Here is an 18,345-nt window from a genome sequence, read left to right on the forward strand (position 1 = left end):
TCATAATTTACTCAACCCATAAGGCACATCAACGAATACACAGACTAGTGCAATGCAAGTTGCAAAGCAAAAGCGTCTCTCTTTCCAACAGTACAAACACATATCAGTGCCAGCTATATCAGTGCTATTCCTGTAAACTTACATTTATCCTCAGGGATGAGCATGGGAGTGCAGAAAGATTGCTACCGGATTCTACCCAAATATTACTGTCATTCACAAATCCTTTTCATAAGTTCTATTGAAACTGTAAATAGCTATTTTCTCATATATGCTTGTTAAACTAATTACATGTTAATTTGTAATTAAACTGAGATATTCCGATAGATCCCATATTTTTTTTATACTACGACGTATTAACAACGTATACTCCGACTAAAAAGTCTTGGCTTCCTTCACTTCCTCTTTCCCTGTTCACTAAGCTTTCTGGAATTTTTTTTCTATCCCTTCAAATCTAGCCAGCATCTGAAAATGCTCCATTTGTACAGGGATTTTAAGGGATACATCACACTACCCCTTGATCTCCAAAATCAGCAGGACACCCAACCACTACACGGGAACACACAAAACAAAGTGGTTTTACAAAGTAAAATATTACTTAAAAAATATTTTACCAGGCCACAAAAGAACATTATATCGGCAGATCAAACGATGTTTAAAAAAAAAAAGGTTGGGCCCAACTTGATTGAGTCGGTCGGGTTACGACAAGCCAACCAACATAATTTTGGGGATGGCCCAAGAGCCTGAGCTGTCTTAACCTGACCCTAGCCAGATGAATTTTGTTCCGCTTAGCTCCGCCTAGCTCCACTCACATCCATCTGGGACCTCTTCCATTGAGAGTGATTTCTGCAACAGACTTTATGGTTCAGCCAATCAGGACGCAGGGCGGGAGTTTCATAGATGTGACATAGCGTAGAAGCGACTGTGAGACTGTTATTAGCGTCACGGGTTGGCTTCGATGTGAGTGGTTGAAGTAGCACGTGAATAGATGACGGACAAGTGGCTTATTCAATCATATGCAAGCATTTTTTGATTAGGCCCAGCCTTCTGAAGCAACACTTCAATGGATCGGTTCCAGATGGATGAGTGGAGCTAGGCGGAGCAAAATTCATCTGGCTAGGGTCAGGTTAGAGCTGTCTGGCATGCAATCTGAAATCTATTTGTTCAGGACTGTTAGAGTTTCACACAAAATGGCTGTCATTAGCTGACTGCTGTTCTGGCCTGTGGACTTCTATGTACAGCAGGGATCCAGGAGCAATGCCAAATTTAGTCCATTATATGTATTATGCTAGTATATTTATAGTACATTACATTGAACCTCTATCAAATTGTATGTGCACTTGAGACAATTTTGCGAAATCCAGATAGTATCTTAAATCTCTGGCAGCTAGGGTCTAGCTCTATAAACATAAAACAGAGTTTGATGCATATAATGTGATTTTCTAAGATAATCACATCTCTTACTTGAAACTGCCATTTTTGCTGTGAGAATCTAGTTTAGAGTGGCAAGTATTTCTCCATTCTTTAGCAACTGCCTCTACAAAACGTCTGCCATGCAGACAAGCAGGAATTGCAACTAAGAGAAAAAGATTTCCCCTTTGAAATGTACTGTACCCAAGAACTTTATGTGCTAGCCTCATTGTAGGGGACAATTGGCTGACTTGCTACTTGCAACATGTTAAGGAAGGGGTTGACATTTTGACTAGCACAGATTTCCAAAATTTTGTGAACACAAGCACACATCCATATTAAGCTGGTTGTGAGTTAAGAGTGTAGCCTATGATTTGGAATAGCCATGATCTTTCTCAGATTGTTATTTTGATGACAGCAACCTCTGCTCTAATCTCTCATGAGCACATAGCAGACATGAGCATGGATTAGACATTTCTACTGGGTTTGAATCTTAAAAATCCATGAAAAAAGTTAACTGAACGCAGGTCAGTTTTCTTTACACATCTCTCACCCTTCACACTTGACCAACAAACTTCTGTAAAAGGAAAGCCAACAACTGCTGTGTCTGAAATCAACCATTCTCTTTCTTCATGAACAAGCTTAAATAATTTAGCAAAGCAGCCATGTCTCATTCGAGAGAGCTGCTGTTGCAACACACACGCAACGCTAACTACATTATTGTCCCTATAGTATCAAAAGCTTCCCAGAACAGTAAAGGCAACAGAGTAGACTGGAAGAAAATGAAAGGGCTAAAATAAATATTCATTTCCCTCTCCCCTTTATTTGAAATGTCACTTTGTCCAGCCTCCCACCTCACTTTGCTATCCGGCCAAAGCAATTATTAGCAGTTAATTGCCTAGATACAAAGTCGTTTACATGTGGCCTTATCAAGTTCTCCATACCCTCAACCACAATCCCCGGCAGCAGTGCATTGACTCACACCCTGGACGCAGTAAGCACTGTTGTGACTAATTACTTGTTGCACAGCATGTGTTAATGGTTAATATGTTTCCTTTAGATGATACCAGCACCTACGAACCCCAGGCTCCCAGAAAATGACCAGGGACCCTCTCATAAGACATAATAGCCCACATTAATTGCATTTGTTGAGGTCCAACAACAGAAGCAGAAGGAGCTTAGAGGGTGGGGTGGCGGGGCATTAGAAACAAAGATAATGTTAACCTTTACACAGCGGTTAGTGCTGTTAAACGGTTTTAACATTGATAAGGTTAGATTGTGAGGAATACTAACAAATTTGTCGTTGAAATGACGCCTATGTTAGCAAATCATTGAAATCACCAAACCATAAAAACATGCATTTGACAGAGCACAGCTGTTGGCTTTCAGCCTGAGAGAGAGAGAGAGAGAGAGAGCGGCAGAGAAGTGGGAGGACACAGAGTGATTGAGGGTATAACTGAAGCAGCGGTGTTATTGAAGGTAGTGTTTTATTTACCATCCGTGTTTTGCCGTGCTCTCCATCCTTCACCCAAGCCAGAACAACCATAGAATGGAGAGAAGAGACACAAAAAATACTGATATGATTTTTTTCATGGCTGGACAATAGCACAATTAGACGTTTTAGAAGTTTTAACTACACAGTGACAATTTACCATTCACTAAATGCTTAAATGACATTCATGCTCCTATCCTATATCTACTCAGTTCAATGACACTGCAATACTAATGTTGTTTTAGTTGTCTTTTTGAGCTTTTTGCTACTACATTGCACATATCTGTAGATGTTGTTCAAACATTGTTCTTATCTCATAGCCATATTTATTCTGCTCTTATAAAGTAACTGCTAATACACTGCACATATTTATATCTAATTTACATTACTGTAAACCACCTTCTGTAAACCAACTGCATACTACTGTCTACACTGCACTATATTTATTTTCTTGCCTATGCACCACCTGTCTATACTTTGTATATCACATTGCACTTTTCTGGTTTTTTGCACTTCTGGTTAGATGCAAACTGGATTTTGTTGGCTTTGTACTTGTACTCTGCACAATGACAATAAAGTTGAATCTAATCTAATCTATTAATGTTATCAGGCATACAGTTTCTAATCTTTTATATATGTATTTTGATGTTCCTAAAATCACAAAAACAAGTTAATAGAAGCATTATCATAAATAAATCATCATACATTGCTGTTATGATGAAAAGATAACAATTTGCATTACAAAAAAAAAAAATATGGTTCTTTTTCCAGTACTATATCTGACCTTAATGCATCGAATACAAAATTCAGAAAATTCAGAAAATACAGAAATCTAAATGAGGATGCTTATCACAAAGCTTACTGTAAAACTGATCTTAGCTGTGAGTGAGTGTGAAATAAACATGCTTTTCCAGTCCTGAGGTGGACGACCACACTTCAATGCTAAAACGCATGCAGCATGGACTTAAATGGCTGACACGTGCACAGACACTCTTTCTCCCTCTTACATACACACACATATCAAAAGAACACAACACAGATCATTTAATATGTATGGTTCTCTTTTCATAGTGCTGCCTGAAACTATTATTATTATTCCTGCCAATGCCTGAACGCTATCATTAGTTGTATGATACTTGATTTGTCACTAACCCTGCATATTTCTATCAACACTCATAATTTGGCTGAAATCAGACTGTGTGCTAAAAGTCTCATGTACATGTCTAACTGTAAGGCACAACATCTGCCACAGTAGAACCTGTCAGACAGGTGGAGCCACAGTACAAACCTCCCAGGCTAAACCTTGAGTCTGAATCTGGGGAGGCCAAGTACTCCCGCCGCTATCTGTGGTATAAATACACTTTTAGAAGAGGAGCCTGGGACTTGACAGTGCAACACACAACTGTCTGCTGACCACTTGGTCACCCTCTGTCCTTCCCAAGAGAGGAATCTCTCAGTTTAGGGCAACTTCCTGCAAGGAGAACCAGCCTCTGGACAAAACTAATGATTTTACTCTCTCTCTCTCTCTCTCTCTCTCTCTCCCTCTCTTTCTCTCATTCTGTCTCTTGTCAGCTATGGGTTTGTGGGTTTGCTGTAGAGTCTGAAAAGGAAATCTGTAGAGACTGAAAGAGAGTGAGGGATCTCTGTGAAAAGAGGAGCTGATAAAGTCTGCCATTTCACATTCCACCTCAGAGTGGTAGACAAATCCAAAATAATAAGTACCGTATTCATAAATAAATAAATGAACAAAGTCTCCACAAATCACGTTTTCATTGTGATACTGACTGATTTTAGCTGCAACAAAATGTGAAAAAAGTGAGAGGGGAGGGACTATACTGTAAGTAGCTCTGTCTTTTTTCTGAATCCCCTTGTTCCCAATACCAATAACAGCACACACCTTCACTGTGCATAAGCATGCAGTCTTGTTTGTACTGATACCACACCTTTAGGACGAACAGATAGGTCATCCACTGGCCATAATGCATCTATAATACGGGTGCGAACCCAGCAGGCTGTAATTTTAATTTCTAAAAAACCAGTTTGGCTGGATCCACAATCTGGTATCCTAACAATGACACAAATACTGTACACACACACACATACACACACACACACAAAACACACACACACAAACCACAAAAGCACCAAAGCTTGTGTTAACAAAACCCTAGGAAGACGGAACAGAAAGTTAATTAAACATACAGAGGGCGTTCCTCTACTGTAGTAGTCAATAAAAGGATTACTCAACACCTATCAGACTCGTTGAGCCTTCTGAACCCTGTAACCTGCGGCTCTCCGTCCATTGTTTTTACCTTCAACGGCCCTCTTGAAGAACACCTTGCAGCTTCCGCAGGTGAGGACGCCGTAGTGGCAGCCCGAAGCCTCGTCGGAACAGACCAGGCAGATCTTATGAGCTGCTCCACCCGATTTAGCTGCTGCAGTTCCACCAGCTCCATTGGCTTCTGGTCTGTTAGGAGGGCTGGAACACAAGAGCATAGGCGAGAGAAGATATGAGAACAGATACTGTAAGACCATCGATAGGAATACGAATCATTAGCTTACTGCAGCATATCTGTAGAATGACAAAAGACTAGTATAAGTATAAGTAAGGGATAATGTATAGAACACCGGTCATTACTGGGAAAATAAGTCCCGACAGGGCTTAACCGGACCCGACGCCCAGCCAGGGGTCTTGTTCGCCCTGAAGGGACTTATTTTCCCATAATGACCGGGCGCTTCTACATTATCCCGCTTTTATTATAATGACTACTTGCCAAAAAACGAAATAATAAACTCCCCACAATATGACTTTAGCCTACATAGCCTAGCCTATTTGTTACCGTTCATCGTGGCATTTGCTGAGAAACAAATAGTTTGCATCAACACACGCTGAATTTGAATCAAACATTCTTTAGAACACAGCTGATCAACCGTCTGCTTTCACTTTTGAATGAAGTTCCAGTCCTAGTGATATGGAAGACGTATCAGAAGCACAAAACCCGTTGCCATTGACAGCGGTAATTATATGTTTGCAGCGGTAATTACATGAATATATTTTACCGTAGAACTTTGGGAAATCCCATTCAAGCAAATGGAGCGTTCTACTTATCTTGTGAAGAGCCATGTAATAAATATATATACTCTTTTGATCCCTTGAGGGAAATTTGGTCTCTGCATTTATCCCAATCCGTGAATTAGTGAAACACACTCAGCACACAGTGAGGTGAAGCACACACTAATCCCGGCGCAGTGAGCTGCCTGCAACAACAGCGGCGCTCGGGGAGCAGTGAGGGGTAAGGTGCCTTGCTCAAGGGCACTTCAGCCGCTTTCTACTGGTCGGGGTTCGAACCGGCAACCCTCCGGTCACAAGTCCGAAGCGCTAACCAGTAGGCCACGGCTGCCACTGCGACTAGATATAATATTTCATACCCCACATATTATGTGGCTGCAATGGTGTGCCTAACTTACTCATTAAGGTGCACCCAAAACTTTTAACAAGGCCGCAATAGTACATTCTAAGTTCCTACACGTTGGTGACTGAATTACTAGAACATTATGTACCTTCTCATACAGTACTAAATGGATACACCAAGTACTATGCACAGTATGTGGAGCTGAAGCCATTTGAAGCACACAGCCTACATGCAGAGAGCCCTTTGAGCCGTGCCCTTTGACCTACCCCCATACACAGCCTGCACTGTCCCTGTACTACACATTCTCCCGGGCCTGCGATTACACAAGGCTGGATTAAGAGCTTTGCTTAGTTGGCCTTGATAATGTCGTTAAGAACCGTGGCGAGCCGGCTATGGCCTCAAACGGCTATCAATTCTATGCTGTTCTGCTGTGGGCTATGCTCAACTGTTGGTCGCTTAGTGGTCACTGTCAGCCTACATCTTCTGATCTGGAGCCCAAGATCCCTAAAACTTAGCCTGGATACCAGACTCTCTGACTTTGCAGTGAGTCTGGCCTAGATCCATTGGCAAACAGGCAACGTTTATTTCCTGGTTGGTGGACGCTTGTCTGAAGTTTGAAATCATTGGAGTTCAATCATTAACGTTTGGTAATGACGTATGTTAACCATGGGGGACACAACGATAACGATAGGCTTGCAACTTAAACGTAATCGCTCTCAGGAACGCCCTCTGTTCGCTGGTTGGTTCGGAGACAAGTTGCCGAAGTAAATGATGTGAACGAGAGCTATTTCAGACAGAGTACTGTAGGGAAATGTAAGACGTAGACAGGCGGAGTCAGGCTACCTAAAACTGGCCACTAACGGGAAGGATTCCAGAGAGGATATTTTCAGCACCCATGAATGGGGGATCTCTAAAACTCTAATGCAGGATCTCTAACCGTATTGTAACATAATAAACAAACAAAAAAGGTATCTGAGGACTAGGGGTGTCACAATTTCGATTTGGGGGTGTGTCACGATGTAGCCACACCCCTAATGTCACGTAAATGTCATGTATGCCAAGACGCAAAAAAACACACACACACAAACACGTGCTGAACTGCGGCGTCAACACTCCTCTAATTTTAGGCTGCAGCCAGTTAAAAATACACATCAACGGACCAAAATCGAAGCCCCTCTTGCTACTCTGAAATCACTGGTGTGCAGGGGCGGAGTGGCAATCGGGAAGATCGTGAGTTTTGCTGCGTCGTTCATGAAATATTCATGTATACATTTCCGCGAAAATCTACACTTCAATTTAAAGGGAGTCCAACCAATATCGAAGCCCCTCTTGCTACTCTGAAATCACTGGTGTGCAGGGGCGGAGTGGCAATCGGGAAGATCGTGAGTTTTGCTGCGTCGTTCATGAAATATTCATGTATACATTTCCGCGAAAATCTACACTTCAATTTAAAGGGAGTCCAACCAATATTTATACCACTCGCTCACTGTCTATATGTCATTCATGGTTACCCTGCACATTCATTTCTCCCATGCTGATTTTTGTGAAGGCTAGCCTTAATTTTTTTTATCTTAATTCATTTTTGTCTTATTCAGGCGTTACAGAACTTTCATGGTCATAAATGAAAAAAAATGACAATATAATTTGTTTGTTTGTTCTTAAATGAACGCAGGCCTAGGCTAGAATGGAGCAAAGCCTCCTGGGAATGGGGAATGAGTTTCTGGTTTATCCAATGAACCGATTGCAGGTCAAGTGTATTTACAGAAATGTAGGGGGATAAATGAGTGGCCCCTTGTCTAATGGCTTGACCCTACAAGCGATCAAGTTCGAGGAGAACTGTTACTGTCTATGGGAAAACTACAGGATTTTTGACAGTCGACGGATTTGCGTGGTTGCTTGCTATTTTACACATGGATGGAAGGCATCGAGAAAGGTTAGCGTAGCTAAACCATTGACGTTATTGCAAATGGGAGTCCGGTGCCGTCAGAATTTTCCCGGTGGATTTTAGTGCCCCACTCCGCCCCTGCTGGTGTGGAAGTATTTTGTCGTTCATTCACATCAATTAACTAACTTAGCCTACTCAACTTAGCAAGTGAAAGATGATCTAGTTACGGTCCAACAAAGGCTTAAAATGCACATTGATAAGTACATATTCATATAATATATAAGTACATATTTGCAATTGTGCAATGGTGCAAACTCAATCATCTTCAACTCAACACTTCAAAGACCAAGGAGATGGTCGTGGATTTCCGCAGGTCTAAGCCCACTCTGCTACCAGTCCCCATTGATGGGGTCAATGTGGAGGTGGTAAGCACCTACAAGTATCGGGTGGACAATAAACTGGACTGGTCAGCCAACACTGATGCACTCTACAAGAAAGGGCAGAGCAGGCTGTACTTCCTGAGGAGGCTGCGGTCCTTCAATGTGTGCAGCAAGCTCCTCAGGATGTTCTACCAGTCTGTTGTCGCCAGCGTCCTCTTCTATGCAGTGGTATGCTGGGGAGGAAGCACAAAGAAGAAGGATGCGGGGCGAATTGACAGGCTGGTAAGGAAAGCTGGCTCTGTAGTGGAAGCTGAATTGCATCAATTCAATATCTGACAAAAGGACCCTGAACAAACTGATCAACATCTTGGACAATGAGTGTCACCCACTCCACAGCACTATTGTAAAGCAGAAGAGCCTGATCAGTTGGAGACTTCGCTCACTGCCTTGCACAACAGACAGACTGAGGAAGTCATTTGTCCCCAGGGCCATTGAACTGGTGAATGCTTCACTTAAGGGAGGAGGAGAGATAGACTTCTCTGCATAGTCTGTCTGCCTCTTCACCCCCTCCATGTTTGGATACTGTCTGTCCACTAGCCACTTTTTACCACTGTCCTTCTGCCTCACTGTTTGCGTGCTATATTAGCACATTAGCACATATGCATAACCCCTCCCTCCATGCCACAGCCGAACTGTGGCCACACTTATACCTTTTCTTAAAATAGTTATATATATAGATATATAGACTTTATTCTTGCACTGTTGCACTGTTTGACTTACTCATTTGCACTATCACCATGACCACTATCACCATTGCACTATCACTGTGACACTCACTCACAAAGAGCACCTTACCTTACCTTACTATGCACAGAGAATCACAGGCTCAGTCCCTGCCTCAGTCATTGCAAGGTTATAAACTCCCTGAATAATGCAACACATAGATCTACCATGATAGATAAGTGCCATGAGGGTGCTCCATTTATACAACCATTTACAACTGATTGGAACAATTGCAATATTATGGCACCCTTTTATGATGCCTACCTCTTTCAACAACCTACACATGCTCACTAAAAAGTGGGCCACAGCAGACTAGTTTTCTCATCAGGATCCATGCTGCCTGCATTCCTCAGACACAGGCAGACAGACACAGTGTACTGATCACTGGTAAAAGGGAGAATGACTGTGCATTCAAAATGCATCTAGATCTCCTTTGCTTTTTTACACATTTTGCAGCCTTGTTAAAATCCATGAAATTCATAAAAAATTCATCTGTCAACAGTCAATACTCCATATTTTTTTTCAGTCGTATTTTTTGCAAATATATAAATTGCAGACATACACAGGCAAGGTGTTAAATTCCTTGTGCTATAGGAAGAGGATTTCCCACAGTGACCGATCAACAACCAAGCCCACTTCACTCCAGCATCAATGCACCATTGACTCATAGTCGCAAACGTGCTGCATCTTGTACCCATGATACGTAAAGGCACTCTTTCACGGCACAGTGTCCAAATAGAAGCCTCTTCTCAGAGAGGGAGGAAAGCCCAGTTGGATTTGTGCAGGAGAGTCAGCTTGGAGCTGAGAGTGTGTGCACATGAGAGAAAGAGAGAGGGCTTTAATTCAAGCAGGACCGTGGCAGGGAGCCAAGACATTCTCACTGTGACCGTAATCACATGATAACAGCTATCGTTGCTGCATGGCACATGACTATAAATGCAAATCTACATTTACACTGGACCAAGCAGGCAGCAGCATATCATGCCGTTCCACTCCCTGAGGTTGTGCCAACATGAGGACACCTTCCCAGCAGAGGTGAACATAGTGCGAGCATATACCAACTTATTTGGAACACCAACTTTGAGTGAGGGGGAAGAAAAGCTAAAGAAAGGCTAGTGAAAGTTAAAGAAGACAAAGATAAAAAATGGTCCCTCGCTCTGTAACTAATCAATAACCTAGCGCACCAATGACACTAAGATCTGAGGCTCTCCCTGCCTGATACAGCTTACTGATGCAGGATTGTAAAGAGAGTTAAAGTGTTTATTGAAGCACTTTCTACTATGCTATGCCACTTTTGTCAAGAGATGAGAGGAAGAAAATAAACACTATTATTGGCTGTGTGAGCCCCCTGTCTGCTGGCAATAGCCTCTTTGGAGACTGAGAGGTCATTTTTAACACTCTGTTAGAAATCAAATAGCCTTCTCCACAGGATCCTTATTTCCCCCTTAGACTGTGTCACCGTAGTTCTTCGCAGTGACCAGCAGGGGTGGGGGCGTGCACATCCCCCTTCCCCTTCCCCACCAACCCACGTCCTCCGGCAGATGAATCCTCGCCACATCATGGGCATACTCCATTAGAAACACTCCCACAGGCAGAGAACGCTCTGCATGGCTACGCGCACACACACACGCACCCGTACGCGTACACACACACACACACACACACACACACATATACACACACACACACACACACACACACCATGGAACACTATAATGCGCTGATATACACATACATGCACACATTACAAACAGAGAGAGGGAGAGAGAACATGAAAACACATCTGTGCCATACACAACAAATGCAAGCAGACCCACGTACACACACACACACACACACACACGTGCACACAACCGAAGCCTGAGAGAGACTCACAACATGAAATGCAGCGCAGTGACCTCTGTAATGTCTCCGCCCACATGCCTCTTATGCTTTCCTCCTGCCTCAGCTGTTCTCTGAGCTTCAGCTGAGGCAAACAACACACGGGAAAAAGAAAAAGAAAAACAACAATAACAACAAGAGCGGCCACACAGTCGCTGAAGCAGTCTGTGATCAAACAGCTCACACACACAATTTTTAATCCGTTTCTCTGTTTCCAGAACACGCTCAAGTTAAGGCATTAAAAACATCTTACGGGGGGGAAAAAAATAAACGGTAGAAGCAGATGAGAAGGTGTAGTGGAGCGAAAGTAATGTAGAGAGACAAAATAATGACTTCCATTTGCCAAGCTGCAGCATAGAAATTAGTTTGAAACTGCTCGTCAAAAGGTTTCAGTCAAACCTGCATAACTACTTACCTTCATCTCAACAACAACTAAGAGATAAGGTAACTGAAATGAATGGAGCATTAGCATTCTTAGAGACCCAGTGAGCCTTTGGCATTTCGTAAGGGGGGCAGAGGCCTCTTCATACTCTGGGAGGAAGTCGAGACCCAAGGGTTTACACAAAAATGTACACTTCCCAAGTTCCTCAATGCAGTTGGCCCAGTTACATGAGGACAAACATAGAGAGACGCACAAAAAGACTCCAGAGCATGGCAGGCAGTTTAGAGAAGTGCAGAGAGAGTGCAGCAAGTCAAGAAAGCACAACCTGGCTTGAAACTAGATGTACCGCAGAGCGGTACAAAATATGACCGCCGCCCAGTCCAGCACATTTTTTCCACAAAAAGAAATCACGCTGAAAGGCCTATATGATTCTGTCTCACTAAATTGCATTATCCACACTCAATTCTCACTGGTATCTGCTAGACAACAAGTACTAAAACATGATTAGTTCATGGATTTCACATGTAAAATTCATTTTATACAACCCCACCTCCATCTTGCCTGTTCATAATTCTGAGAAATTCTTGATTGTTTGTGTTATGTTTATGTTATGTGTGTGGGTGTGTGTGTGTGTGTGAGTGTGTGTGTGTGTGCTTGTGTGTGTGCCTCATGTGCCTGTGCATGCAAAGCGTACATATGTCTACTGTGTGAGTATGTGTCATACGATGATTACTGTGAATGTATGTGTGTGTGTGTGTGTGTATCTGTTTGTGCACATGTGTGCACATGAAATGGGTTAACATGACCCCTGGAGGCAAACATACGGAAAAAAATGGTCATCCTAAATGTACACATAAATTGTTTTATAGTAAGCCCGCCCATGAACGAAAGCACACAAAACTTGGTATGCATTCGGAGGGTGTCATAATGATCCTACACTTTTAATTTCGTGCAGTTTTGACCTTGTCAGCCAGAGATATTGTGATGAAAACACCTAATTTTTTTGCTTTTTCAATTTTAACTAGGTGGCTTATACATGAAATAAGTGGTAATGGGATGGGTTGACATGCCCCTTAAGACCAACATACATAAAAAGGTGGACCTCCTAGGCCCCTACGGTTCTCGAGATATTCAAAGAAAACTGTCTCCGCCACCTACAGGCCAGTTGGTGTATAGTAAACGTAAATTAATTTATTGTGTGGCCCCCATGAACGAATTCCACAAAACTTGGCGTGCATACAGAGGGTGTCATAATGATCCTACACTTCCAATTTCGTGCAGTTTTGACCATGTTACGTCACAGATACCTTTAATTACAACACCTCCTTTTTACTTTTTTGTGTTTAAAAATGAGTGGTTATGGAATGGGTTGACATGGCCCCTTGAGATCAACATACAAAAAAAATGGTCCTCCTAAACCCTACGGTTTTCGAGATATTCACAGAAAACTGTGTCCGCCCTACCCTCCTTTCGGGGGGTCCAGTCTAGCGGGGGCTACAGATCAAAACGCAAAGCGATGGTTCCATGCTATCCATGTGGGGTTACATGCCCACCAAGTTTCGCGGTGTACCCGGTCTTTCAGTGTCCCGGGAATCATTGACGGAAATTTGGGCATCGCGAAAAAGAAAAAAAAAAGAAATAATCTGACTAAACCTATATGACCGCCGCTTCGCTGCGCGGCGGTCATAATAATAGCTCCATTTTTGGGGGCCATTTGCAGAAAAAAAGCAAGTACAGGACACAGAACTTTGGACTAATATGAATCCTACAATAATCTTTTCTTAGCAGAGAAATGAAGTGCAAAACAAATTATGACTAAATGAATTTTTTTGGGGGCAGTTATAGACTATATCCGATTTAATAGTCTAGCAGGGATAGGAAAGTGGATGACATGATGAAGCGAAAATAACACATTAAAAGCTAATCAAAAAAACTTAAAACTTTTCCCTCAACCTTCCCATAAGCAGTATGAACAGTGCAGCTAGCCTGACAGCTTTCCTGTGCCCTGCAAAACACGCTTTCACTCATGCAGTCTGTATGTACGATGCCGTGATTTAAGGCACAAATAAAGCATAAAACTGGCACTATTCTCTTAGTACATCGGCTCCTGAGTCTCTCCAACAAGACTACCAGGATGAAGAGAGCACTTGAGCGGTCCCCACTTCCCCCCCTGCAAATGTGCGCGCACGTTACAGTCAGTGTCACCTTTTTGCAGCTTCTTGTCTCACTGTCAACCTGAAGGCAAATAGTTTGAATGTTCCGAGACCAGTACATCTGCCACTGCTGGAGCTCGCATTGGACAGGTTCAACTTCACCTGGCCTCCCCATTCTCAATAAATCACCAGCAGAACTGAGCAAAAAAACACATATAAACTTGCTCAACTGCTTTAAGATTTCAGCTACAGCTATCTGGAGTTAGGGATGGGGGTGTGGGGGGGTAGCTGATACGAGTCTCAAGCACAGCATTTTCCGCACAGAATAGACTCTTGACACAAGCCCTTTGACAGCGTTGCTGTTCAATGGGAAGACTTAAGTTACTGAGCTCAGTGTGTGCATGTGAGGGAAATGTGCTTAGAACAGTAGTAGGCTTATTTATTTAAGACAAGCACAATTCCCTCTCTCTTTCTGTGCCTTTCAAGGAATATGTATTCCTATTCTATTCCATTCAATTCTATTCTATTCTGTTTGTCTCATTCACATTGCTATTCTCTCACTCCCTTGCTCTCGCCCCTTCTCTCTCAGTATATTCAGCCCCTCCCCCCACGTACACTGTCCCTATCTCTCGCTGGTGCTGGCGCACTCCCACCCCACCTCCTCCCCTCCCTTCCCCTCTCCCCTGATAGAGCTGAGGGGGTTATATAATATTCACATTACTGTGGAGGCAGTGTGCACCCAACGCCCGGTCTCAGCCAATGGCGTCGCCCGCCACGCATGGTGTACAAACGAGGCCATGCAGATCATGGGATTATCCATTCAGCTACCCAGAGACAGCTCTCTCTTTTTCTCCCTCCCCTCAGCCATACGCAAGCGCAAGCGCGCTCGCGCCCGCACACACACACACACACACACACACACACACACACACACACACACACACACATTCTCTCTCTCCCTCTCTCATAGACGCACACAGACATACACACTTCAGAGCTTCTTCCCAAGTGGCAAGAGAAAGCTTTGTGTGTATGCTCAGTATATGTTCCTGTATGCACACATACTGTGTGCACACGTGGGTGTGGTGGTGTGTGGCTATATGTAGCCTGTGTGGTTTGGTTTTGTGTCCGTGTAGGTTAGAAAAAAATCTATGTGCACTTTTCCTCTGCTCGTGTGACGTGTGGTACGGCAGCCCAGATTGGCTAATTTAACAAACGACCACGGCACTACCCAAAAAAGGAAAAACAAGGATCCCTATATCAACACATCTTAGGAGATTACTTCTAGTTTTGCTTCAGAAAGAGGCACACACACACACACACACACACACACACGCACACACACACACACAAACAAATAACTCTAAACATAAATTACTACTTTATTACCAATGACTAATCTGGAAGAACAACGAAGTGTGTTCCTCAAGGGTGCAAGGGTTTCTGTTTGTGTTGGTTCTCAACAGCTAATAAAAGACGATTAGTCAAATATCCTCTGCTTGTTTCTCATTACAACTAATTTCCATTGAGGCTGCCAACAGGACAGAGAATTTCATTCACACACAAAAAAAACATAAAGAGCCCCTCATCAGAGTCTGTTTGTAGATTCATTAGTGCACCATCAGGCTCGCGAAAGACCCAGTTGGGCTACTTTCAGCATGCCTTGTAATCAGCGAGATGGTTGCTACACTTTGTGATTAGTTAATTCTCAAGATGGTTGTGGTTTCCTTGCTTGTGTTGTGATTGAGTAGATAAATTCATGCAATGCATATATGTGCACATAGTATGAATAACACTGAATTTAACTTTTAATATGCACCTGTGGTAGAAACCATTGGACAAAGGCCACCAGAGGCTTGGATATTTGTTTAATTAAAAAGTAATGATAACACTTTCCTCGACTTCCCTCAGCTATCTTCAGCTGATGCATTAATTAACATGACCAAAACACAAGCGTTACCATCAATAAACCACGAGTGACGTTAAATGCTGGTTTGTTTATGCTAAATAATTAAACACAGTTTACTAACAGGATATCTAAACTCACATAATTGTCATGAACAAACCATAAACATCAGCATTAGGGCACATTTTGTTATGAAAGTCCTGTAGTTAGCCTTTTGGTGTTAAGTATTAGCCTGGAAAAATCCAAACTCAGTCTGGTGACTCTTGATTGGGAAACGTTCACAAACCTTGCATCATGACGGGCACTACAGTAACTTTGAAATCATTGGCCTTACCAATCACATTGATCAGATTCCTAACGTTACTTCCTACTTCACCTAAACTTTACAAAACTGACAATAAACATCATCAACAGTCAGGAAACAATTTATGTGGGTCTACCTTTGCTGTAAATAAATTTCTCCATTTTACCAACTGCATTCTTTGACATTGCAGGTGTTTCTGCTTCTGTTTATCACAATAGATTTTGGTTTCGTCTCCCACTCTCGTCGCTGATTTGCCTGATATTCTTCTTCTTCCTGAAAGAAGATTCTAGGTGGACGGGGCCAGGCTAGTTAAGTATAGAATTTAAGTGGAAGTTATGGTTACTAGGTTAATGTAAAGCCTTACTAATCCAATCACCCAACCAGCTCTGTGAGCAAACACATGTCATGTGCATTCCATTCTGTGTCCGAATTACATGCCAAACGACCTCCTGATGATCCCAAACCCTTTGAGGGCATGAGTGTTGTCTGTATGTTCAAGGGCACTTCACACCACATCTGTCAGAACAACATGTACTTACTACAGGGTAGCATTTCAATTGGATTAAACAGTCTAAACTGTGACTTCTCTGTCACCATTGAGGGTATATGGGGACAAATGTCATTTCATTTGAATCCTGAAACTAATAGTTAGTAGGGGTGGGCGATATGGACAAAAAATAATATCTCGATATTTTTTGTGATTTTGACGACAACGATTATTAGTCGATATCCTTTAAAAAACTGTAAAACTAAGCAGACCTTACAGAATAGAAACTAATGCATTAGCTTATGGCTAATGTATATGAGAAATCCCATAGAGATGCTAACGGTAAGCATAATCAATAAAAGTTTATATTTAGAGCGAACTTCAGTCCATTTACAAAAAGGTAACATAAGAAGACTTCTTTGTTTACAACTGACTATTAAAATACTCAAAGGCTAGCCTAATGTTTACATATAATACCGTGACTTTAACTCATCAATGCCACTTGAACGGAGTAGCCGCACAAAATAAACATTAGGCTGCGTGTGACAACGTGGACCACTAACAACCACGTGACTTGCAAAATAAACATTAGGCTGCGAGTGACAACGTGGACCACTAGCAATCACGTGACTTGCTCTGCTGCAGCCAGGGGCTTCTCTCGCATTCACCTCCTGGCTTAGTGAATGTATGGGGGTTCAATGCATGATCTCGAGTGTTTTCCCCCCAAGTAATTTAAACACTCGATAATGTCAATTTGCACATCGTTAAAACAGCAATCACGATATTATCGCAGACGATATATATCGCCCACCCCTAGTAGTTAGATGTCTGATAGCACACTGGTTTGCATGTTTTGTAGCTGGAATTTTCAAGCTAATAAAGGCTGTTTCAGCTGTGAGTAAGCATTGGAGTTTAGAGATCCATGCGATATTGATCACACCTCCTCCCTGTTTAAAATGTTAAGACTGACACTTCTGTTCCCCTTTGATTGAACAGCAATGGTCTTAAGGGACTGCCCTGCATAATCAACCGATACAGCAGACTGGCTATAATGATATAGGCCAGGGTGACTGATCTCAAGATCACTGCCATGAACCATTATACTGACAGACACTGCAAATGTACGTCACGTGTATTTTACCAGAAAAATACGTCACCACGTCACGTGTATTTTACCAGAAAAGTTCTTTTAAAAAAATAATAAAACACATCTTCATACAGTATTATCAAACAGATGACAGGCAAAAACAGTTGTTTTTATAAAACCCTGAAAGCCTGTGAAAACAGTCTGAATTAGAGGCTGCTTGAGTAAGGCTAAAATGCCCTCTTCCAATCTGTGTGACTTACTGTGGCTGTGGCTTGATCAGTGGTGAAGACCAGTGAAGCTGCTATTGTCAAACACTGTACCTCAACCACACCAGCATCCTGTATTACTTCATTCTGGCTATTTACTGCTCAGGGTTGCCACAAAGTGCACAACATATGGTGCCATATTGGTGTGAATCCCAATTTTAGAGCAAACCTTTCATAGTGTAGGCTATGCAGAGGCAAAAGCAATGCTTTTGTTTGATCAGAGCACTCTATAAAAACATGCAGGTATTATTCCGTGCAAATCTAAGCTGTTACTCTAGCCCAGAAATCCCCAGGTGTTCCAATGGTGTTTAATGGTAATCAGTGTGTTTGAGCTGACTGGGCCTTTACACTATGGAACGCTAACAGGCTGTGCAAACAACATTCCTTTTAGACTAACTTTTTTCCTTTTTTTTCCAGTTAGGCTGTTTAATTGTGGTGAGCCGTATTTTAAGAGTTACCTGCCTTCGGCTTGGTGTTATTTCTGGGATGGCGTGTGTTAACTAATACAGTTCACCTTAC

The 18,345-nt window shown here is 42.4% G+C and overlaps 1 protein-coding gene across 1 annotated transcript in view; it reads right to left on the minus strand.

Moving 5' to 3' along the window:
- The window catches only part of LOC125284134 (glucocorticoid receptor-like), a 63,818-nt gene that overhangs the window by 17,948 nt on the left and 27,525 nt on the right, over positions 1-18,345 (minus strand). The window contains exons 3-4 of the mRNA XM_048227922.1: positions 5,212-5,378; positions 2,903-2,929 (exon numbers count right to left, since the gene is read on the minus strand). Of these exons, the coding sequence (XP_048083879.1) occupies positions 2,903-2,929; positions 5,212-5,378 (194 nt within the window). The remainder of the gene's footprint in view (positions 1-2,902; positions 2,930-5,211; positions 5,379-18,345) is intronic.

The sequence above is a fragment of the Alosa alosa genome, chromosome 2, assembly GCF_017589495.1.
Source record: "Alosa alosa isolate M-15738 ecotype Scorff River chromosome 2, AALO_Geno_1.1, whole genome shotgun sequence".
In the NCBI taxonomy this organism is placed as follows: domain Eukaryota; kingdom Metazoa; phylum Chordata; class Actinopteri; order Clupeiformes; family Clupeidae; genus Alosa; species Alosa alosa.